At 37.1% G+C, this 24,562-nt stretch overlaps 1 protein-coding gene across 7 annotated transcripts in view; it reads right to left on the reverse strand.

The window, feature by feature from the left end:
* Positions 1 to 1,124: 1,124 nt before the first annotated feature.
* The window catches only part of PPP6R3 (protein phosphatase 6 regulatory subunit 3), a 52,376-nt gene continuing 28,938 nt past the window's right edge, over positions 1,125 to 24,562 (reverse strand). For 2 of the 7 annotated variants that reach the window (XM_058027293.1, XM_058027294.1), the window contains exons 10-24: positions 23,511 to 23,660; positions 22,950 to 23,014; positions 20,401 to 20,516; positions 19,926 to 20,011; positions 18,634 to 18,720; positions 16,946 to 17,043; positions 14,967 to 15,021; positions 14,186 to 14,316; positions 13,433 to 13,551; positions 11,953 to 12,106; positions 10,771 to 10,877; positions 9,675 to 9,825; positions 6,756 to 6,773; positions 6,312 to 6,434; positions 1,125 to 4,338 (exon numbers count right to left, since the gene is read on the reverse strand). In XM_058027293.1, the coding sequence (XP_057883276.1) occupies positions 4,287 to 4,338; positions 6,312 to 6,434; positions 6,756 to 6,773; positions 9,675 to 9,825; positions 10,771 to 10,877; positions 11,953 to 12,106; positions 13,433 to 13,551; positions 14,186 to 14,316; positions 14,967 to 15,021; positions 16,946 to 17,043; positions 18,634 to 18,720; positions 19,926 to 20,011; positions 20,401 to 20,516; positions 22,950 to 23,014; positions 23,511 to 23,660 (1,512 nt within the window). In that variant the 3' untranslated portion in view covers positions 1,125 to 4,286. Of the gene's footprint in view, positions 4,339 to 6,311; positions 6,435 to 6,755; positions 6,774 to 7,199; positions 7,389 to 9,674; positions 9,826 to 10,770; positions 10,878 to 11,952; positions 12,107 to 12,671; positions 12,815 to 13,432; positions 13,552 to 14,185; positions 14,317 to 14,966; positions 15,022 to 16,945; positions 17,044 to 18,633; positions 18,721 to 19,925; positions 20,012 to 20,400; positions 20,517 to 22,949; positions 23,015 to 23,510; positions 23,661 to 24,562 lie in introns of those variants that run through there. The other 5 variants (XM_058027296.1, XR_009114618.1, XM_058027297.1 and 2 more) reach the window with 5 other exon arrangements.

Consider the following 24,562-nt stretch of genomic DNA (forward strand, 5'->3'; position numbering starts at 1 on the left):
AGTGCATTACCCAAGGTGAAATTGTGACAACCTTTGACAGATAATTGGTGTAGATAAGGAGAACAGAAGAACCATTCCCAGGTAAGGAAGACATAAGTGTGGCATACAGTGGAGTTTAAAAGCAGACCTAACCAATTCCTAACAGGTCCAGGTTCCATTTGAAAAAATTATGTCTGTTACATCCTTGAGAACCAAACACCCATCTACCTAAATGTCATCTACAGATCAAAGTAGTGAGACAAGCAGATAAACTTCCCCTGGGCAAAAGGGCAAGCATTCTATCTCATGGGACATGAGCAACAAAATCTACACAACCACAGCTAGGCAAGGTGTAGCCTTCTTACTCTGGATGGCTGTATGGCAAGATCAGTCTTCAGAATCATGATTTAAGACTCAGAAAACACCAACCACGGGAAAGCACCCACACCATACACAACTCAAATCCAGAAAGAGGCCCAAGAATCAGAATTACAGTATTTAAGCTATGGCCAGAAAGCTAAGGGAATCCCCCCTCATTTTGCAAGGTACTTAGTGACTTAGAGAAGACAAATACAGAAAAAGTTCCCCTCTCCAACAAAAAGTAGGCAAATGCTCAGGCTCATCTAAAAGAGAAATTCTAAAAGATGCCATGAGCAAAACACAAGGTAAATTTGGGTCTCAGTGCTTTAGCTTGTGGCAGCAGAGTAAGAAGTACACAGATTCCCCTTGGATATCATTAGAAGTGTGACTACATCCAAGTCATTAACCAAGACTAAACACAGGGCAAATGACAATTTGAAACAAGTAACAGAACCTGGTCTGAGCAAGTCCAAAAAATGTCATGAACTCTTCTACCTAAAGGAGACAGAAAAATGCATCTATCTTTACAGTAAGAATATTTTTTATTTTCATTTTATTAACTTAATCTCCTTTCATGCTGTAACCTTACATACTCAAACAATAATGGAACAGGAAGATGCCAAATCCTTACCTTGCTAGCAAGTAAGATGCAGAAGCTAAAATACAGATGTTAAAACCTTTACCAATAAAGGACATTTTGCTGCCACAATAACAGCCATTTTCCGTCCTGGTTTGGAAAACAATACAGACACTTTCATAATGAAACTCAAAGCACTTACACTACACTAGAGAAAGCACTATTTATTCTGAGACAGTCAGAGGTGATTAAGTCTATTAATAGAGCCAGTTATATACAGTAAGTACTTCCTGATATAACTGTATGAGACATATGCCAGAAAACAAAATCTCCAAGGAAATTAATGCTTTAAAATTTAAACAGAAAAGTAAGCTTATAATGAATGACAGTAAGAATCTGATTCATCTTCCTCACAAGTCTCCTCAATGGATTTCACACAAAGAATGAATGTCACTGTAAATTTCCACAGAAGTATGCAGATGACAACACAGAAGTCACTGTTTTCAAGAGGTAGATACAAGGTTTAATAGGTGCAAAAATGTAGACTTCACTCAAGAGCATGGTCACACAGGATTCCATGTACAACATCATAATGAGATTGTTTCCACTGTCCTGTTATGTTTTTGGTGAATTAATAGTAATGTTAGTCAGGATGATGACTTATGCTTTTACTTAAATGGAACAGTCTTGCTATAAAACTAATTCAGGGCTTACACTTAAAACTAATGGTTTCACTGGTCAAGAAGGCATGATTCATCCACTCTGCCAGATGGGAAGAGGCAATGAGCTACTACAGCTATTACTGGTCTAGCCACTTTTGAAACACACTCTTGTTTGAGTAAAAATCCTTTTCCAGAGAAATCCTAAGGGGTAAATCCACTGCCCATTGACATCAACCAACATCATTATTCCTCAGTTTCAAGTGACTGAGCCTTCAGCTATTTCAAAAACCACTGTAGAATGTGGCAGTGGACAAGCCCTTCAAAGCAAGCTCATTTCATCCTAGTTGCTGCTAAAAACAGGAGGATTTCAAACCTGTACAAAGGTATTAGACTTCAGTCCATGCTGCAAATGTATTAAAATATCTTTTCCTCAAGAAGACTCAAATTCCATTGCATGCAAGTCCAATCTGATTAAACAGGCTGGGTAACAGCCATTCAGGATTCTTGCAGTATGTTCAAACCTTTGTAAGGCTATGTGAGCAGCAGATCAACAGCAGTGTTGATGAAAGATGGCAGAAGAGGTGTGTTTACACCCACCCACAGACCCTCCCTCCCCACCCCAAACACACCTCCAGGGCTTTCAAGTTCTGGATTCCTTGTGCAAGTAATAGAGTGAGTGGGTAAAAGAGACCCTACACGTCCTCAGAACAGTGGACTGATATGACAGCTTGTGAACAGAAGGACAAGTACAAGACTGCTGAAATGAAGGCAACAGGGCCCAGATGCAATTTCATCTACTGTGTTCTCCAGTTTTGATGGCTACAGAGCTCAATAAATCAACATTTTAGCAATGGACAAACAGTTCCACTGGAAAGGACACAAGTTTTTCTCCTTACAAGCATCAAACTTATGCAAACCAACTTGCTGTTTGCCTGAATTTGGAACTTGCACTTGACTCCAATTCATGTGTCAAAAGGAGCAGTTTTGTTTCCAAACCTGCTTGTTCAGTGACAGATCAAAGTGACAAAAGGACAGGTGCCAACCTTAAAGCTAACACACAAAATGGTTTTGGTCAAGCTGATCTGAAAGCAATTCTGAACTGATAAAGAAAACTTAGAAACTGACTGGATTCCATAATTTATAAAGTACAAATAGAAGTTTGTTATAGTTACCAATTCCACTTATGATATTGTGGTTTTACCCCTTCATTTTCACACAACTGATCACTTGGCAAAAACTTCTCAGGACAAGTGCACTGAACCTTGCCAAAAATGCAAAAGAGAAAGCAATAAGGGCAGTGACATACATGTGGGTTTTTTATTTCTGTATGCAATGTAATGTTTAGGCACGTTGTTTGGGACGCCTTCTAAAAGAAATCATTGGCCATTGTTTAGAATATCCTTTTGGCTTTAAATACTGGTCAGGAAAACAAATGATGTAAAAAATAAATGAATATGACTATTACAGAAACAAAAATGGTTTTGCGTCTAAAAGTGCAGGAGTATTTTAACCCTTTCACCAGACAATGTGGCAATATACAGTATATTGCTTCTGTTTGTTTGAGAAGGCTGTTGGAATTTTACACTGACATAGAAAATTATAAATTACACAGAATTAGTTTCCATAATCACTATATATATACACAAACCAGCTGTGAAAAAACTGGTTCAGAACATACAAATGAAAGCCTCACACAGATCAGTACAGTGAAATTACCAATTAACATGCTCTGCTGCCAAAATTTGTATTAAAAACACTATTTACTTTTAAAATGCAGGTACTGTAATTACATTAGCAGCATGAGCATTTCTTTTACTTGACTTGTCTAAAAGGATTATAGCGTTTTAAATACGCAGATTGTTCTGAAATGTTCCATTGTATAATGCTTGGTATTAAACTAAATCTTGGTGAACTGTTTAAAGGCAGGTGAACCACTTAAACACAACAAGCCATGTGCACTCCAAATATTCTAGTGTTTCACCTGGAAGGTATTGTTTCAAGCAAACTAGACTTAACAGAACATATGGCTTTACAGTAACATCAATTTGTCAACTAAGCTGTTGCAATAAATACTTAAAATCTCTACCAATAGACTTACATTTTTTGATCTGTTTAGAACAATACAGAAAACAATTACCAATTAAAAAACCTGTTGTAAAATGTTGAACACCAAAAAATTCTTATTTAAATCACTTTTGTAAGCTAAACCAACCAAAATAACATTTATAGGGCATTTCAGTTTCAGAAAAAACATGAATTTTCTTCTTCTTTTTACAAGGTGAAAAATGTAAGAAAACTGCTAAATACTTTGGTCACACTAATTGTCAAATAGTTATGTCTCAAATACATTAGATTTTTGTATTCACTTTTTTATAAAACTATTCTTACAGCCATTTTAACTATAGTAACACTACTGTCATCATTACATGGGTAGCAGGATCTTATTTCACAGGCCCCCCGTTATTTAGAACAATACAATATAAACATACGCAAAAATTATTGGTATTTCTCAATGTGCAATATTTTTACACTTATGAATTTCTGTACAATGTCTTAAAATCTAGAATATAAATGTTGCTGGTCCTGATTCCTTGCGAAATTAGTGCAGCAGTGACTGGCTTCAACAGGGTCTAGATGATATCCTCAGAAATACTCAAACACCTGGACATCAGTTCTTTCTCTTCAGCCAAGGCAGTAGACATCACATATCATACAGGGCCATTAACAGATGCCTCTCCTAAATGGGTGTGTTGATCAGTCCTAAGAGGCCAAAAAAAGAGATGTAAGCATACAAAAAAGATCAAAGCAAATTCAAGCATGTGCAATAAAAACCAAGCCAAAAACTAAGAATCCTGGATCCTGTGTAGCAAAACCCATGAAGTGAAAGAAGGAAACATGTGCTAATAACATGCTCATCCCAATTATCCTCTGCAGTCCAGCATTTCTGGAGTCCTTATTTCTTAATTAGGCATAGCACTCAATTAACTGAGCACACCACTGAAGAATGTGTGGCCTTCATTAACTGATCTAATAAGTGATCTCCAGAGACGTCGTACTCAGAATTACTAATAAGGAGCACATTTCTGATACTTATCCAAATCTTATTCTGAGGCAAAATGTGATACCAGGAGTATTTAAGGTTGCACTGGAAAGCCAGCAGCTAGGACACAACAGGAAAAAACAACAGCATCTTAAAAAATTGCTTTAGTTATTAATCTAATCTACAAAGAGCCTTTTACAAGTACTTTGAATGTCAGTCCATTAGGATGAAATGTTCATGAAGTACGGAGGAAAATGGAGAGCAAACCTACAAGAGTGAAAACAGTAACAGTATATACATTTCTAGATAAAAGTTGAGTGTAAACATGGGCTCAGTTGCTCTGGACTGGCATAAAGAGATCAAACCAATGCATGAGGACATCAAAAATATGCAAGCAACAGAGGCAAAAAAAATCCCAACTTCCATTCAGTTCCAAGTCTGTGGAACACATTTGAAGATTCTCTAACAGAATGCAAATACTGCTTGAAACTACAGATGAGGAAAGTTACCTGTAACTCCTGTTCTCTGATGGTGGACATCACAGAGAAGCCACTCTGGGGTCCGTGCTCTACATGCACATGACCAGCAGAAGCCCCCTAGCTAAGTCTTTGGCTGCTAAGCTCTAAAAACACTTTTTAAAAAACATATGTAAACATTAGAGAAAAGACAGACAGCACTAGATAAAAGCAAACACTTTTTAGAGAAACCTGGAAGGTAAGAAACAAATGCTGCATGGACAGGAAGTGTGACAGTCTGCACAACCATCACTCACTTATTAACTGTCCAAGAAAAAAGTCCATGACAGAACAGGGCTCCTAGCAGAGATGACTCCTGCTAGGCACCAGCCAGAGACCTACCTAGGGGACTCCTTCCACTAGTCATACATACATGGAGCCCCAAAAGCACCATTAGGTTTATCTTGGTATTAATCCTGTGCTTATGAGGATCTACTGCAACAGCCACCTTTAGAGAAAGTTCTGAGCTTTGCTGAAGCCAGCAGGATTCAGTGAAAGGAGTTCCTTGAGATTTCCCACAACTTAAAGGCAAACTAGCAAACCACTAGCTCTGAGAACCCTCTGTTGGTTCAGACAAACATTTTTACTCAAAAGATAACCAAGCACCCAAGGACTATGTCCCCACTATATAATACTTATCAACATTTAAAAAAAATATTGTTGTCTTGATAAAGACAGCATCGCTAGGAGACACTGTGAAAGAGTTTTTGGGTCTCCCACTTGAGGTATACAGGGTTGTTTTTTCTGATTGGAATCCCCTTCTTGATCAAGTTTGAGATCTATGCAGAGCAGAAAGTTAGAAGAAAGGAGCTAGTTAACTACTGGCTCATAAATAAAATCTTAAAAAACAGAATCTAAATTTGTCAAATACACATATTTTAATCTATCTAGAGTATAATGAGAACACACAGTGGAGCTCTGTGCATCAATTCACTATTCTAACTTGGTAACACTGTCACAGAATAGAATGGGATATTTACAACTCCCTGCAAGAAAAATACACCTTTGATGACTCAAGAGTCTTAGAAACAACTGAAAATCCAGCTTGGGAGAATTTATTAAAATAAAAGCAAGCACATTTTTAGACTGAGCTAAACTCAATCTCTTTAGATCAATCCTGTTAGAAAAGCACACAAACTGCTATTTAGAGAACTGAAAGCATCCTTGAATACAGTTACCTCTGTTCTGGACTGCTGTTAGTAGGCTGAAGACTTGAAGGGACCTCTTCTGCAACTTCTGTATTCTCTTCTACTACATATTTACAAGAAGGATCCTGAGAGGTAGTCAATTTTCCTTCCTCACTTAAAAAACAAAATAAAACAAAAAGTCATTATTTGACGTATTTGAAGTTTATTTACAGGGAATTTCAGGCAACAGGAGAAAACTGAGACAGGTCCATATTTCACATGCAAATGGATTTTAAGTTATGACTGCAATATGAAGATCAAGCACATGGCTCTAGACTTCACAAACACTTAATGATGCACTGGTGCTTACATCCATTAAAACTTGACTGGATAAAAGGGCAGGAAACACAGTGATTGCAAATAAGATCAGAAAGGAAAAAAGGAATGTATGTGATGCCTGAAGTGGTAACGATCACGAGCCTTTACTATACATACCGATAGGATTTCAACACTCTGAAGCCAGAAGAATGCAAAAATGGAAGAAAGTATAAAAGAAATTCAAGATTCCCTCAGAAACTGGCATTAATAAAGTCTGTCCATGAAACATACCAGCAAAATCATTAACTCATCACTATCTTACATAATAAACTCCCTAGTAACTCCACAGTGAATACTATGTATGGTTTATAGGGTACAAAGACTGCAGCCCAATCTACTTCACAAACTGCCTCTTGTAGACAAAAACAAAGTTTAGTGAAAAAGTTGTACACTCACACTATGTAAGACAGTACCATGTAACCAGGCAGCCTCAAAAGTCATTAGTGAACAAATCTTCTGGTTTGCTTCTAAACCCAAACTTTTCTGCCTCTCTATTCCACCCTCTTCCACCTCAATCACACCATTATGAGCAAACTAAAATACAAATTTGAGCATATATACCTGCAAGAGACAGTTATAAAGTAGCTCTGAAGTAGACAATCAATCTTATACCTCTGTAGCAACAAATCTATTTATTCAAGAAGTGCCAATCTCCTCTGCTGGTTTTCTTCCTATTCTCACAGTTCTCCTTTCCATGGATCCTTTAAATTTCAATGAATCCTTCTCTTTTCTCCTTCTATCCTGCAGAGCCTGCAAAAATACTGTCTTTTGCATTGCAATCTCTCATCAAGTTTTCCCCATCTAATCTCCCCATCTCATTTGCCTTGATACTCTTTGCATTCCTTCCATAAAAAGTACTTGTCACCATCACCATTGAAAGTGATGTCCTAGGTTTTTTTATTTTTTAAAGAGGCAGTCTCTGCTGGCATTCTTCCTACTTGTTCTCCACTCTGAACTAAGTTCAGAAATCACATTTTTGTCCTTTGCAGCTTTCCACAAGTTCACTACGGCACTTATAAATCCCCTCAATGTTGACTTCAACACCATCAATTTTCTATTGACAGAAACCTAGATAAAGCTGAAGTCTGGAAGCATCCACTTTGAAAGGCAAACAGGCCAGAGTAGGACTTCCCCTCACTACTCTAACTATCCCTTACTTTAGACCTTCTCCCAGCAAGCTGGTTTTAAAAAATGCCACTTGAGCATTGACTCACTATGAAGCTGCCTATGTCTATCAGAGTAGAACAGTCTTGACATTTAAGGCCTCATCTTTGAGACCCCTTGTATCTTCCTTTGACATTTCCTTTCCAAATCAAGATCCAAGAAGTTTTCAATATACAATAGGACAGAGTGCCTGGTAATCTCATCTGGGTTCCGTTTCCCATAAAAGATTGGACCAGATAAACTTTCAAGGTCTCTTCTGACTGGGGCAATTCTATGACATTGCATCCCTTTGCACCTCTAGGTCCTTTTAACTACAGTTCTAGCAGGTAATTCCATGAAGGGAGGCAGGAACTGTTACCAGATGCTGCCTCCTCATGTTAGTTTTTGCACCAGTATCACAAGTCACAAAACCTGAAAGTGCATGTGAGTTAAACTAGTTCAAGGAGAAGTTTAAAGACACAATGGATAACTAAAGCAAATTTGTGAACATCTAAGAGTGAAGACCATGTAAAAGCATTGTGCAAAAGACAACAAACTGAAGAGCAGACACATCATTTACTACATCAGCAATGTACTATGGATGGCTTCATGTGACATCAATGTGCACGGAGCCCCAACACCTCTCTAAAGTGCTGTGGTTCACTCCTGTATCAATGCCATTTGATTTAGAAGCACTGGGCAGCCACAAATTCCCTCTCCTTTGTGCTGAAAAACCATCAGAAGTTAAGTCACTCAGATAACCATAAGGATGGAATAAAGAGTGGTGGAAAGCTGCTTGGTTTTCAAGGTCTGTATATTTTGGATAGTTCAGGAATTATCTCCAACCACTTCTAATGAAGTAAATTAATTTAAACTACAGGCAGTGTAAGGAGCAACACTGGAAAAGTTTCTAATACTGGAATTAGAAACCAACTCAGGGTTGATTTTTTTGAGCAATTTCCAAGACATACTGACAATTTCTTTTTAGTATTTAAAGCTAGAATAGGGACAGATACTAGAAAGTTGTTCTAGAAGAACAAGAAGAGGGTTGCATGTCAAAATGCTCTAGCAGTGTGTTCCAATTTGTCAACATCAGGGTGGAGCCAGAACACGTCAGCTTCAATAAAAGCAAAATTTTGGCATGTCATATTGTTCGTAGCCTCTGTTTCCCTACATAAATATTAAACAAAAGCACATAATACTAAACAAAAAGCATTTGATCATTAAATCTGAGCTCACAATATCTTAGTAGATGGCATGGAGTAGACAATGCTGAAACGGGCTTTACTCTCATAAAAGGATCACAGTGTTGATATAATATTCAATTTGATCATGTAGCAAGACACTTATTCCTGAATCTTTGTATCAGAAGCCAGCAAAATTAAGTTGTTCTTCCAGTTATTCTAGAATTCCATGTGCCACCTGTAGTCCAGAAGAGATTTAACACCTTTGTGCATACCACCAGCAGTGATCACCCCAAGTGTCTGATGAGCTACACTCAAAAGCAGTGCCTGGTTGGCCTTCAACTTCTGCTTCCATCCTCCTGGATGAAAGGAATGAAATTCCAATCCAAATCTAAGAATTCTGTGCAAAGTTTTAAAAGCTTCGTTTTGATGTGCAATGTTAAAAGAACTGTACATGAAAATGCACACAATTTTGCATCAGGGACAAAAGCTGAGTCAGTCCTGTGCTATAACCTTGCACTGAAACTAAGGCCTGATAAGTAAAGTCACATGTTATAGTAACTAACTAGAAGTCAAATTTTAAAACAATTACTTTGAAAGGTTTCTAGTATGCCTCAGGAATTATCACTTAACCTCTCTTTGATGATACAGTGTTCCATCAACACAGTTCTATTTGCATGGTGGGAACACAATAAACAGGCATCCTTACCTTTTGAAAACAGCAGTTTCAGTTTTAGCATCTACAGTTAGGCTCAGTGTCTCCTTCATGCTGCCATTCATGACTGTCTCGGTTACCTTGTCTGCATTTTCCACATCATCCTCTCCATCTGAGCTGGCCTCCATAGCAACACTTGCTGGGGCTGCAAGCAGAAATAGAAGCAATTTAGCATATGGCTGGTTATGTTTTTATCTCATGTACAAGCACATAAGCCAATATATCAAGAACTGTATTTCTGCAGCTTTGCATACTGAATTTTTCCTTACAGAGAATGTCACCTTTCTGCAAGTGCTGCATAGAAAGCATGAGTATTACTTACAGATGGTTTAAGGAAAAGCCACAGTTGTAGCTTTTTTTGTTTTGACTGACAGTGGTTTGTGCAACAGTTTTGCCTAAACAAGGTCTTAGTAGGATTATGGTGACCAATTATTTTTCTGTACAGTCAAATTCATGACAAGTCTACACAGCACAAATTTGACTTTAAGCTTCTGAGTAGTGACAAATCTTTGGGATGCTCAGTGTGTATGGACTTCTCACCCGCACTTCTTGCTCTCTCTGGTAATAACAGATACAGAAAAAGCTCATAAAAATATTTTTGTCCTTTTACCAGTTCATACACATAGAACAAACCATTAGGGCATGCACAGTGAAGGTGGCTTTAGAAAGGAATGAGCAGGAAGGAGAAATCTGAACACATTGAGGCTACTGGCCTATTGCCCCACAGATCAAGACTGGAGGCTACCATTCCTTTTGGGCATCAGCTCAGCTAAATGCTGACACAAGTGAGAAGATTGTCTAACACAACAAACTTACAAACTTTGTATCTTTGTAATGCTTTTCTCTTCATGATGTGCAAACTTTTTAGCTGGATCAGTAACACTGGCTCTTGTTTTAAATTGGGAACTAGTTTAAATAGCTTATAAATTCTTTGAAAAGTCACATTTAATAACCATCAGAACAGCAGCAGAGCCAGAGATGAGTCTAAATGAGTCTAAATCTAAAATTTTGAAGTCCGTGGAGATTTTTCTTAGGTGCAACTCCTATGATCAAGCCATTAGCATTTGGAAATGCAGTGCAGTTTACTTACTCTCTAGCTGTGTTGTATGAGTAGTTGCATTTGCACTCAATGGATCACCTGGATCTGTGTTTGTTTCCATTTCCACAGGAGAATTGCTTCTTAAGGAGTCTTTTGAGCTTCAAATAGAATAAACAAAAAAACTTCAGAAACATCTCTGAGTAGCAAAATGAAGTGAAGTTCTTAAGGCAGTATTAGTTCTCTATGAAAGCTGTAAGGACTAAAACTATACTGAAACTGAATTAAGCAAGTTTGTTCTAAGAGTGCTGGAAAGACATGCTAAATAGAAGTTTAGTAATGCAAAATGCACCAGAACTGAGCTGAGCATGTTAGATGGTAACCTCATTTTCACTTCATTTTGTTACATTACAAGTACTAGTGGACATGTCCCTGGTAACTAAGGCATACAGGTAATCACCAGCTCCTTGCACTGTTTCCAAATATTTTTCACTGTTTTGCTAAATGCATTTTTCCAATTTTATAGTTCTCTGTTGAAACTGCCAGTGCAGTCATGAAGCACTACAAAAGTGATTTCACTACTTAATTTTATATACAGTACAGCTACAAGTTTTTCATTTTAAAGGAACTCAGATGACAAGATTTGGCCACTGGAAAAACACGTCACCATTTACAGAATGTATCTTCTATCCAGTAATGTGGCAACTCAGGTCTTCATTTTCTAGGCCCTTAATTTGATTATCAATTTACCTGCCTCAATCATGAAACAACACAATTTTATGTTGGAAGAAAAAAATCATACTTTTATGTCTGAGCTGTTTTGATGCCCAGACCAAAAGTCAAAAAAAAGTGTATAAAAGCAAAGTCTTCCAATATGAGAAGGAATTAGTTCCTGACTGCCAATATTTGGCAACTCAAAATTTACATCTAAGTAATTAGGTACATACAAAAGACTTCAGTAGAATGTAGAGTTCAATCCAAAAAAAGAACAGCATTATCTTGTGTGTTCTCAAAATCATGTAGAACTACCTATTTATCACAGCTGCATAACAATATGAAATTTTAAAAGCCCAAAACACTAGTACCCACTCAACCTGGAAAGGGAGATCACACAGACACACGCTGCTGGAACACACAACATTCTTCAGACACTTTACATACACCAGCAACACAGGCTTGTGCAGAGAGCAACACGCCAAGAAAACCAAACTCACCCTGAATAAGTGACATTCTTACCTCAAAGAGGATGTGAAGTCAGAAAAGGAAGCCCAGCCAGTTTCTTTAGCTGGCACAGGTGCTTCAGTACTCCATACAGCAGAGCCAACAGAATCCAGACTGGCACCATGTGCAGTCTCCATGGGTACATCAAAGTTTGCTGACCAGTTAGGCGCTGAAAAACCATCACCAGGGTCATTAGGAACAAATTTCTATAAAGAACATGAGTGCACATATGCCTAACACTGATTCCCTCTATGTACATTTCATAAAGAGAAGCAAGATTCATAACTAGACTTGAAAGCACATGCAGAAAAATCCTGTACATCCTGTTAAAAAATTAATGTATTCCCTAAAAGGAAAATTCTGCTAGTAAGGCAGAATTTTAAGATCAGTAATTCACAGCACTCTGCTAAAAAAAAAGTTTATCTGATAACAAAACTAATAAAACATTTTCAATCACAAGTACAATCCTGATTTATCCTTTAAATTAACCTCAATATTTCTTACCATTTTTCAAACTAATTTCTATAAAAATGAAAACCACAAAAGTTTTTACCCCTTCTTCAATTTCTTCAAATAATTTCTCATGCACTAAGACCACTGCTAAATTTCAGAAAAGTTTAAGGCTTTTTACAACTTAAAATATTTATTGATATTGTAAATTTGGGAGCAACTGTGAACAGCATCTAATTTAGGATAGGTCCATTCAAAAAACTTCACCTACCCAAGGGAAACATGTTTTTCATTAACACTTACATACAAAAAAACAGGCTGAAAAGGAAGCTCTGACTAGCAATTAGAAATTCCAACCCAGGCAGATATGGGAGGAGACCCACATGGATCAAAACTTGTTTGACACACAGATGCCAACGACACCAATCTGACAAAAGAAAAGAAAACCCTTAACTTTTCCTTCTAATTTAACTCCTTACAGTCTAGATAAACACAGGGCTTTTACCTACAGACATTGCCAGTTTAACAAAAGCCAGTTCAGTCTGACTTGAATGTGAAAACTTTTCAACCTATTACATCATTTAAGATTCCACATAAGAATCTCCTGATGTGTATCTTTCACTCACATTTGAAACCAGAACAATGCAAGTTCACTGATCTTCAGAGGGGAAGTCTTCTAAAAGAACATTGTTAGACAAAAAGCTGGTCTGAAAGGCTTCCAGTAAAAGGACCATCTTTTGGGTTTGGATAGTAACATATCAGAGTTTTGTAGTCACTCAATATTAATAAACAAGCATTTAATCCTCCCCTTTCTGACTACTCCTCCTTTTTTAACTCTTGAAGGGTAGAAATAGGAATTTTAAAGAGAGTAAATAATTTAAGACATGTAAGGAATTCAAACTTCTCAATATGTGCATGCTCTGTGGCAAGTGAGAAAGACTAAGACAGTTGGAATAAAAGCAGTCAACAAGGAAACTCCTACAAAATCAGGCTGCTAGATCTAACAATTTCCTATAACCCAAAGCACCAGAAAAAAGCTACGTACGTTCACTTAAGTCTACTTCCATTTTGTCCTCTGTATTGGTGTGGGATTCGAACAAGTCCTGTTTAGTTCCATCCTCTTCTTCAGAATCTGTACTTTCTTCACTGTCTGTACTGCCTGAGCTACAAATATAGGGAGAGAGTTTACATCCTGGTTTTAGTGTAACACCCTGGGCACAATAAAATACTGCAGAGTTGCAGGCTAGAGTAAATCACAATTATTTCTGACAGATTACTTGAGGTATAATTTTTAGCTCTTAGTATTCCCCTCATTCCTCTCTCAAAGAAACAAGGTTTAAGATTTCTCACTTGATCACATGAAGAGGCTTTCAGTGGATATTGAGGGAGGCTGCACAGCCCTGAGTTTTGGGGCTTAGGTGCTCCTTCCACTCAATGCATTCTCCTTTGTTCACAGCCATATTGGTACTGTAGTGAGGACAGCAAGGTCTAATAGAGGTGTGGAGCTGGGCTGCCCTGTCCAAATCAAGGACAGCCAGGCCAGTTTAAAAGCACAAGGAAAGAAGATACAGCAGGGGGAAAAAACCACTATCAACAAGCTGTGAAAGCCAAAGTACACCTTTTGCAAATTATGGCTGGAAAACAAATCACTAGGGCCACATGCCCACTCATTTCTCCACAGAATGGAAATACCTAGTTATGCTGGACAGTCTGCACTAATAGACAGACTGAACCAGAGGACAGGTGCATTACTGCATGCTCACTACACTGCTATCTGGATGAGAAACACCCTTCTCACCTGGAACGCCTCTGGGACTCCGGTGCAAATGCAATATGTTTTTCTTCCCAAATGTCTTCTTCATCAGAGCCACCATCATCAAACTGCTGTATCCGCTCCTTACAGCATGCCTCAAACAAGGCTATATTGCCCTAAATACAGCAGAAGTAAAAAATCCATATTACATTAGTAAACATCTTGAAAATTCCTATTTTGAAGAGAATCCAAAGCATTTCTCTAAAAGCAGCAGAAAACCAGAATGTCTTAATTTAAAGCTTGTCAAGAAAATATACAGTGCTGCTTGTTTTGCTTGGCTCGTAACAAGCTGAGTGGACCAAAGAGCACTTAGGAGTTTCCATCATGTTTAAAAATGGGCTGTGGGAGTGACCCCAAAGAACTTTCCAGACAACCAGAGCATCAAGTACTCTAGCTTTATTTTCTGTAGTGGGGGGTCATTTTAGCTCAACCAACAAATAATATTGAGGTTCAGAGACTCTGTCCTTACTTTCCTATCTCACTGAAGATTTCAATAGCTTCTAATCATAAAACACAAGTGCACAATATGCACAAATCAGATCTAAGCCCAGTTATACAAATTAGAAGCAAATCTGCTTAATAGTGATCAGAAAGAACAATAGTGTCTTCCAATTAGCAAATCTCATGATATGAGAATAAAGCAGTGTAATTATTTTCCAGTGATTTCCACATAAAAGGAATAAATATAACCATTGCCAAAACTTTGAGATCATGCCAAAGCTTAAAAGACAGTAATTTTTCTGATAATACTGGAACACATACTTACACTTTCATTTGTATTGAGGGTAAAGTTGATGTCTGAAACCCGATCAAAAGAAACACTACAAGAAAAAAAGAAACGTACTCAATAAAACAGGACTTTCTATTGTGACATGAAGACATTTAATTTCTGTTTGGTTTCTTATATTCCAATAATCTAAAAACAAAAGATAAAAGTCTCCAACACAAAGCACTCAAAATTACACACCAAGGAGACCTGGCACTCCTGTGATTTTTTTTTAACCGTTAAATATTTTTAACAAAAACAAAGAACATTGCCATCTAGAGTTAGGTGTATGCAACAAGTATAACTGAAATTGTATACCCAAATCTCAAATACTGTATAGCTATGCACTGGATAAAATCTAGACCTAGAGAATGCTTAACCTGACTATGTGCTACCATGATATACCTCACAATCCTGCCAACATCTGCATCTGCAGTTCTTATATGTTTTAACTGATTTCATCCTTCTATCAAAGGACCTTTTCAACAGGAAGGAACAAAATGAAAAATACTATCAAAGTTCTGTTTCTTAACAAAAGAACCTCACAAATATTTTTTTAACCAATCACTGAAATATTTTCCCAAACATAACACTATATATTAGGCTTGACACATCTTTACATATCAGAAGAGTTCATATGTTCTTTGTCTTGCCATGAGTGCATTTAGCAGAGCACACATGACTCCTCCTTCTAATATTCATTGCATTCCCAAGTAAGAAAAAAGATAAGTGGTCTAAAGGAACCTAAGTTGTGAGTGTGACTGTATTACTGCATGATGCTATGCAGGTAACTTAGAGTGTGATTGATTCTTGCACAGAAGGCATAACTTTAAAGTAACTTCTCCTCAACTTAATTCAACTCCTGAGCACATCATCAGTGTACCCTGTCACAAGTCTTGAGACCTCTTTAAGTAGTCATCTTCTTTCTACCAAGAGAACAGACTTCCAAAGGCATGAACTTAAAGGAATTCCAATTCCCATCCTTCCCAAAATCCACCTGCTTCTAACAAAGTTAAGGAGCATCCTGTGTTACTTTATCTATCATATCTTAATCTCTAATGTCAGCAGGTTCTGTGGTGCAAAAAAGCAGCAATGCTTCTTGTATGGAAGACACAAACTTCAGTCAGACATCACTTACTAAACATGTCTTATAGAAGAGCACTGAGATTATTATAAAAACACCCTTCTAAAAACCATCTTGAAGTAATGCTTTTTATTCCTACCTGCATGTTCTGGCATCCCAAATGATGAAATCTTATAAAAACAACGATGAACTTTACCATCTGCAAGAATCCCTATTCTCCCCTTTTCCCTTTAAATGCATCCATTTACTTACAAAGAAAGATACCAGCTTTTCTGAGGGGTGTTTTCTGTTGTGTGCTGGTTTTTGTTTAGTTTGGGGTTTTTTAACCTCACCAAGACTGTTCTCATTTGCTCATCTTCCACTAACACTATTTGCAGAAATGAGTCTTAATTGCCTCGAACTAATAAACAAAGGTAGATTTACAATGCCCTTCCTTACTCTCCCCTACAAAAAAATACACTCAGACACATGCTGTTCCTGTCATCCTTTCCAGGAAAACTCACAAGTAGAGCTATTCATCTGGTCATCAGGAGGGGAAAAAACCCACTTTGAGTCAGACAGGAAGTGAAAGTGACCCAAACAATGTTAGGTCAACAGGGAGCCATAGCTGGCTGTAAAAAGTAGAGTTATAACTCAGTATTTTATTATAACTCAGGTCACAAGCACAGTCTTCTCAACATTGGTATAACCAGAAGATTAGAAAAAGAAGAGAAGCTGCTGCTTCCCTTTGTTCAGGGGAGCTTCTTTCAATGCGTACAGATAGCACAAATAGACAGGACTGATTGGCAACTGCTTCACATCAGTAAATGCTTGTACTTATCACCAGCAAAACCACAGGCAAAAAGACAGAAAACACACAAGACTATAGCCAAATTCAGTGTAGTGTTATACTCACTTGCCAATGTCATCTTGATCAGCAAACTTCTCATCGTTGAAGCCAAACTGGTCAATAAAATTGGACGTCATTTGTTGCATCTGATAATCAGAAAAGGCCTGGCAACCCCAGGACCAACGACAGTGATATAATGATTCTACTAATACTCTAAAACCTATTTGCCCATTTTGCTTCAAAGAAATAAAAGTCTATCTAAACTAAACATAAAAGGACAGGAAAAGGATTTGTCTTAACCTCTGAATTTTGAAAGGTAGCATCAATTACAACCCTACTCACGTTTACTGATTTGAAAGCCAATCTAACAGCTTTCAGTAAAGTTAAATCTGTTAGCATTAACCAGCACCTTTCCAAATTCACCCCAAAGAAACAGAGAAACAACACTATATAAAAGAAAAAGCTGTCTTTGCTCAAAATAACATGAAGTTATAAATAGTAAGAACCAGAAAAGTAAACTATATATAGATACTAAAGCATAGCTGCATATTTATTATGCAGGTATCACTTGCAAAATCAGTCTCAGGCACACACACCAGCAGCATCTATTAAATATTAGAAGAATGAAACAATTGAGCATTTTACATCTCAGTGCAGTGTCACTGACACAACTGTGCTGGTTTTTTAAATACAGAGGAGTGTCAACTGCCAGCAGATCAGTATATACACTAAGGTGCATGTGGGCATCATCTGTCACTAACAATAGCTTTTGTCTCTTATTTCCCAGGACTATCATTAAATTACAAATTACTACACATCCTCTAGGGACTTTTAATAATGTTATATCCATGTGTAAAGTCAGCCAATGCCAAGATACTCTAGAAAATAAAGCTGTCATGTCAACTCTTGGTTTCTTGCCCAGGTAGCTGAGGGGACACAGTATGGTGGTAAAGTTGAACAAAGTGAATATGGAAAGAAAACAAAAGTACGATCAAAAAACCCCAAGTTTAGATTAAGGCATTATGAAAATTGAAGGAAAAAGAAAATATATATAAAAGGAGGAGGTATACAGCAAGACAAACTTGAAAGAAGCAGCACTGGACCATCTGCATTTCTCCAGATTAACTACCTGGAACTGCTGGGATTGCCTAGGCACAGCAGGTCACTAAGGGGATGCATGAAAAGCACAGAGACATTAGAAGATCTTACTTTCTCACTAAAGCTGCTAAAGATAGCACCCAACTTATCAAGTTTTTGTACAGGTGCACCTTATAGGTACAAAAGCACTTAATCAGATAAAAATGCATCAGATTCTTTAAGACTGAGCCACCACCCACAATTCAAACTTAGACAAGCAATTACTTATTATAAAAACGATAGAAAATGCATAAAACACCAAAGCCAATATTAGATTAGGTAGTTACTACACAGCTGTTAGTGTGATCTGAAAGATTTTGGTTAGTAACCCCGACAAATAATGCATCTAAACCATCTGATACCATCTAAGTGATCTATTGGCAATCTTGTGCCACAAGGCTCCCACTCTTTCACTACCAGCAAAAGAATTCAAAGAGATGCTTTTGAGTCTGGTAAGACACAGTTGTGTGCATACACACATGTCTAGGTTTTAATTTAAACTTTCTAGATTTATATTTGCTTGTGAGAGAAAATAAAAGTTCCACTGCTTTTTAAAAAATTACTTAATTTACTTTTACAGAAAGACCAACTTAAGCTGTTAAAAGAATTCAACTCACCTGCTGCAAAGAAGAATCCTGTGAGAACCCAGTTTCTTTAAAGTCTATTTCATCGTCACTGGAAGAATGAATGTGGCAGGTAGTAACCTAGACAAATAAATTGGGTCATTGGCATAGTAGATAATGCACCTGTTTGTTTCAGATAAAAGAAATTGTTTTAATGCTTTGTCTTTCTATCCTATTGAAAACTGCAGAGTTTGGAGGTAAGTTTTCAATTCAGTTTTACTGTACTTCCAAGTACATCAAGTACCTCCAAGCACATGACTATGTATCTAAAGAGCCAATTAGTGCCATTTTTCATAAGCCTAAAATTCTTCCTCTTTACATGATCCTTCTTTTGGTCTTGACCAAGACATAGTTTCTACCAAGAGGAAAAATAACATTCATTGGCAAGCCCTACAAACTTCTTTGCATTCACAGGCTCAAGAAAAAAAAGCCTTATGTATATCTTTTAGTCCTGTTCACAAGTTGCACAGTTTCAGATGAACTTCCTATTGCTTCTATTGACACCTGTTAACACCCTGCTCCAGTTAATATTTATGTTGAAATAGCGAATTCAACAATTAATTATAGTCCAAATAGCAGAAGACTAGCAGAAGTTAATGAAGCCACACACAAAGCACTCATTCCTGGAGAAGTGAGGTAAAATAAAATCCACAAATTCATCTGTTGACATTGGAAACTGCCTCTGCTTACTGAAGTCTCCAAGTGATTGCTCTTAGACTATTTTTAACACGATTACACAAACCTCTTCTACTTGAGTTAAGTGTTTTTCCAAAAGTGTAATCGCTACAACTGCATGCAGAGGAAATGTGGCAGGTGCACAACAGTGAGCAAAGTTACTTAAGCAAGGTCAGTCACACACAGGCAGTGGAGTGCAAGTAGCAGTCTTGTCTTAAACTTGTACTAGGTCATTTACATCCTACAGAGAAAGCAATCAACACCAGCTCCTGCACTTTCAGTTCATACTCTCAAGCACACTGGAGTTTTCAAGGACATGACCTTGAAGAGGTAAAGAAATCCTCATCTTTGCAGATTGCCTGGCATTAGCTACACCAGGTAATGAGCCAGTTAGCTATTACAAGCTGATCATGTGCATTATGCCTGCACAAATATTAATGATATGGCTTTACTTGAAAAGTAAACTAAAGAATTATCAGTTCCATAACTCAGCAACTAGAGGGACTCCTTAAAAGTACACTAGATTTTGGAAGACTGGCAGTGCTGATGACACAAAGAAACTGTCCAAGTAAAGCAGCAGTCATTTTCATATCTTACCCGTCGCTACTTACCAGATCCACTGTATTCCTCTTGTTGGTTTCTCCTAAAGAGTTTGTGCAGAATGTTTCCCATCGCTCTCTCACCTCCTCTGGAAGTTCTAGCACAGGAAACAAAACACCAAACCAATTAGAAACTATCAACAATGAAGCAATCACTTAATTTTCAAATATTTTTTTCTGCTCTACCAAAAATACTGGTAAGAAAATATACATCCTCCTAAATCCATATATGTAACTCCATCTAGCAAACAAGTCCAAATTAAACAGGTCAGTACCTCTTTGCATCTATTTCAGGGAGCTTTAACACTGTTTGAAATGAAAATACTTAAGCATTTGTTTAAGGATGACTGCTTTAAATGCAATACTTCAGAAGTAATCCAGTTCTTTTCTTACTTAATCCAACAGCTGCCTTCTAATTTAAGTTTGCTTAATATCCTCAGCATTTAATAATGAAAGCCCTGAAGATAAAGTCAGGATGAATGAATACCTTTGATGAGCTGCTGGACTAGTGTGCTGTTTGGCCCCTTATCTGTGCTGTGCACAATGCAGTTTGCTATCCTTGTCAGGTGCCCCATGTAGCCATGTCTTCTTCCTCCTTCAGCCCTGCAAGAGACCAAGAGTTCATCTGCTGCACTCAGAGCAACTCCGATACCGCAGGCTGTTGTAGACCACCGCCAGAGTCAAGGTGGTACGCAAGACAACAAACTGGGGTTCTTAAGTTAGATTTGCATCCTAAAACCACAGGTTCACAAAAATATTTAAGAATTTAAGGGATTAACTAGTTTGACTTCACTGAGCCAGTTCAGAAGAGTTAACAAGCACATTAAGTACCAAGAAGCACGTACAAGTGTTTGTACTGCTTTTGTGTGTGTGTGTGTAAAGCAAAATGCACACAAAATAATCAAAATGCATTAGCAAAATAATGACAGAATTAGCAACTGATTCAGAGTTTTTAGGAAATTCTTTTTGCTGAGAGTATTTTGCAAAACTTTAAACCACCAAATATTCCCTCAGAGCTTTCAGTCCATGATCAAAAGGGAAAAAGCATTCTTAAGTATGCTTTACTATTTCAGGGCTTCTTAGCATACCCATTTAAGTTAGGGTCATTGCTTTTCTGAAATTTAGGAACAACATTTGCATGCCTACCAAAGCTAAAATTACAAAGCCATTTAAATATTTTGCACAGAACTGCTCTGCACAAACAGGAATTACCAGATGTTAGAGTAGTGCTCTGAACACCTACTGCCAGTTGGAACCACTCTAAATCTGACCAAATAGCAATCATGAGAGATCCAGCTTGAACAGATTCTCTAGCATTTGGCTGCAAGCCAACCAAACTTTTGCTGCATCAATTTATGGTTTTGTGTTTTAAACAAGAACCAAGAAAGACCCCCTCACACAGCTAGACAAACGTCCCATGACTGAAATCTTTGTAAAGTGACAGCAGCTCATGAAATACCTTATGTTACGCAAACACAGATCACATGATTTTATTTTCCACTATCATCATCTAACATATGAGGTAACTGAAATTATGTTATGTCTATGCAAGATACCACGAATAAACTACCACAGTGTTTACAGCTTGCTTAGGTAACAAGCCCATTCAAATAAGCAGCACATGATAACAGCAAAGGTTATAGTTTCTAACACAGGATATTACACAGAGCACTTCTATTTGACAAACTAGACTGAATTGACATTGCCTAGCCAGAAAGTCTGGAATACAACTGTATCTTTTGTTAGCAAATGCTTATTATTCCCAGCAAACCAAACCACTTTTACTATGTCAGATTTTTACCAGCAGAAAGCAGTCACCCTTAAGCTTCTAGAGCTGCTTGAAATAACATTAAGTGACAGAATACAAATGGACTAAAAAAATACCCATTTCCTGAAACAGCTAAGCTAAAAGTACCCTTAAAGCTTTATCTTTTACAGCTGGAGGCATATCTCTATAAAACTGGATAAAGGAGTGAATTCATTTTAAGTTTGTTTCCAGATAAAAGCACTACCTAAGCTTTGAAACACTATTTTCTTCATTAATATTCCCAAACATGAGACGAAATATTTAATTAAATCATTCACATGGTAAGCACTGGATCAAGAACAGTCTTATCCAAGTAAAACTTAAGTTTTAGGTGGGAATTACAGAGAAAACTTTTCATATTTCTCTCCTACAAGAATCTAACTGCCAGGGAAGTTGAAAATTCTCTATAACCTCAAGAGAATTGATATGAAATGGAAGACATTCAGGAGAGCATGTTTTCTACAGTTAAATTTAGCACATTCCTTTTTTTATTATCCTCCTCTTCATCATCCTTATTTACAGGTCAGTTACATTAGCCATATATTTACTATCTGATTCACTTCAGATATGAATGTTTTCATGACTGGAATTCCATCAAACTAGCAGCACTACCCCAGCCAGTCAATTCAATATTTTGACAGGTCAGAACTAACATTTACTGTTCAGTACCTCTAGAGCTAAAATTATTTGGCCTTCATGAGAACATTTTACCACCTAAGGTGACAACTGAGGAATTTTTTTTCCTGCTACAAAAACAGTTTCTAATATACTATATTAGTTACTTGAAGCTTACATCCTTTCAAATACATAATTTTAGAAAATATTCTATTGCTGAGGAATTCACTTTTACTATTTTAGGAGTCTGATGCTCCCCAGTATGTGATATGGTTTGATGTGTTCACAAGTAATTCCCAACTGCTTACTGGGTAAGTATCTCCTGTCCCCTCAAAACTTACAGTATGTTTATTTTTTTACTTGAACATGGGTAAACTTTAAAGATCATAGCAATATCTTATACATGGCAAGAATGACAACTCTTGTGCTCCCAAATGGCAACAGGAAAAAGAATTAGAATGCTACCAAAAAGTACACGAGAAAGCTTTAACTCAAATATTAACATACAAGTGATTTTAGAACTGGCTAGATCACTTCTGAATTGGTTATAAGTTCATTTCATAACTCAAGTCTTATTTAGACAATTGCAGGAAATGAGGGAACTAATTACTCACTGTTTCTTCTCATTCATCTCCCATGCTTCAAGTATTCTTTCTATTAATTGGCACTTAAGGAAGAGCTGTCAAAAAAGCAAAATATGCTTAGCAGCAGCAAAATGTAACACTATTTATGCATTTTACAGTTGATACTAAAGTCTGCAAGACTATTAATTTCACGTTCAGGATACATACTTTCATTAAAGGGTTGAAACTCCAGCAGTCAGATCTCAGCATGAAACCTAAAAGCTAAACCTGTATTAATTCTACTCCTCTTTCTACGTGTTGAGTTGTGGTAGTAGCATAAAGCTACTGAAATAGCGATTTTAAGCCTTAAAATAGGAAGAACTTCAGGGAAAATGAATACTTCCAGCTCTTCACCATGCTCACTTTGCAGCAAAAAAAAAAAAAACAACTTCTCTATGGGCAGTTTCAGGTTTAACACCCTGAACTAACATTTTAAGTAAAACCAGAAAGACTTTTTTTCATTCTATACATTAAGTAGAAAGGGGTGCATTTTATGTAAAATTAACTGCATGAAAACAGGAAAATTCAGGAGACTTATAAAACACAACTTACATGCTTCAGTAAGAGATTGTCCCCACTGGAATCCTGATCTGTAATTGTGCCATTTTCCGTGTTTTCAAGAGGACTCGCAAGAATCAATGCAATACAGATTTCTACTTGAGTATGCAAAAAGTTATTCCACGTATACTTAAAAAACATGTCCTGAAAAACAAATTCACCAAGGTTTACACAAACCAAGAGCTTTTCATTAAACATAACCAACAGTCTCACCTATCTAATCACTTTAATGTCTACACTGGAAGAAATAATGTCTACACTACGTATTATTGTACAAGAAAAAGTTTGTGACCCACAAAACCAGTAACTTCTGTGCTTGACATTTTCTGAATGCAAGGAGTACTACACTGGATCAGAACAACAATGCAACTAACTGAATTTATTGCAGGGGTCACAAGTAATGCACTTTCAGACTATGAAGACAGGGAGAAATAATGCTCCCTGCTTACATTCCTTCACCCAGCTGCAGCCCAGAAATGTTCTTAATGACCTTAGAAGTCCTTGACTTTTTTGAGTTCACTTAAGTTCCTAGTATGTATAATACCGTTTTATAAATGTGCTCCTCACTTCAGTGAGATTCCTTATGAAATTGTATCTACCTGTTTCAAACCCATCATCCACCATCTCAGATAATCTAGAAACAGTTTAAGATTATTAGCAAAGTACAAGACAAATACTAAGGCTGAAATGTAATAAACAGCATCCATTTAGTCAAGTTCCTGCTTCTCCACATTTTTTTCTCTTAAACACAAATAAGATTTTTGTCAAGCCAAGCTATTTTGGCTACTCACTGCAAAATTCAAATGATTGGTGTCACTGGTAAAATGTAGTGAGTTCTGGAAATATGTGCAGTGATTGGAACAGTATTGAACAATTTTAGTCTCATTCAAATTACAGCTAAAGGTCTTCAATCTCTCTTCAGTCCTAATGACATTCACCCATAACTTTTCTTAAGTCAAGCCTGCCCAGTGAAACATGTGCTGTTTCAGCAAACAGCATGAAGCACTGAGGTTTCCATGGCTACAATTACCTTTTTCCTTCTGTAA

This window comes from Melospiza georgiana, chromosome 6 (genome assembly GCF_028018845.1).
Source record: "Melospiza georgiana isolate bMelGeo1 chromosome 6, bMelGeo1.pri, whole genome shotgun sequence".
Lineage (NCBI taxonomy): Eukaryota > Metazoa > Chordata > Aves > Passeriformes > Passerellidae > Melospiza > Melospiza georgiana.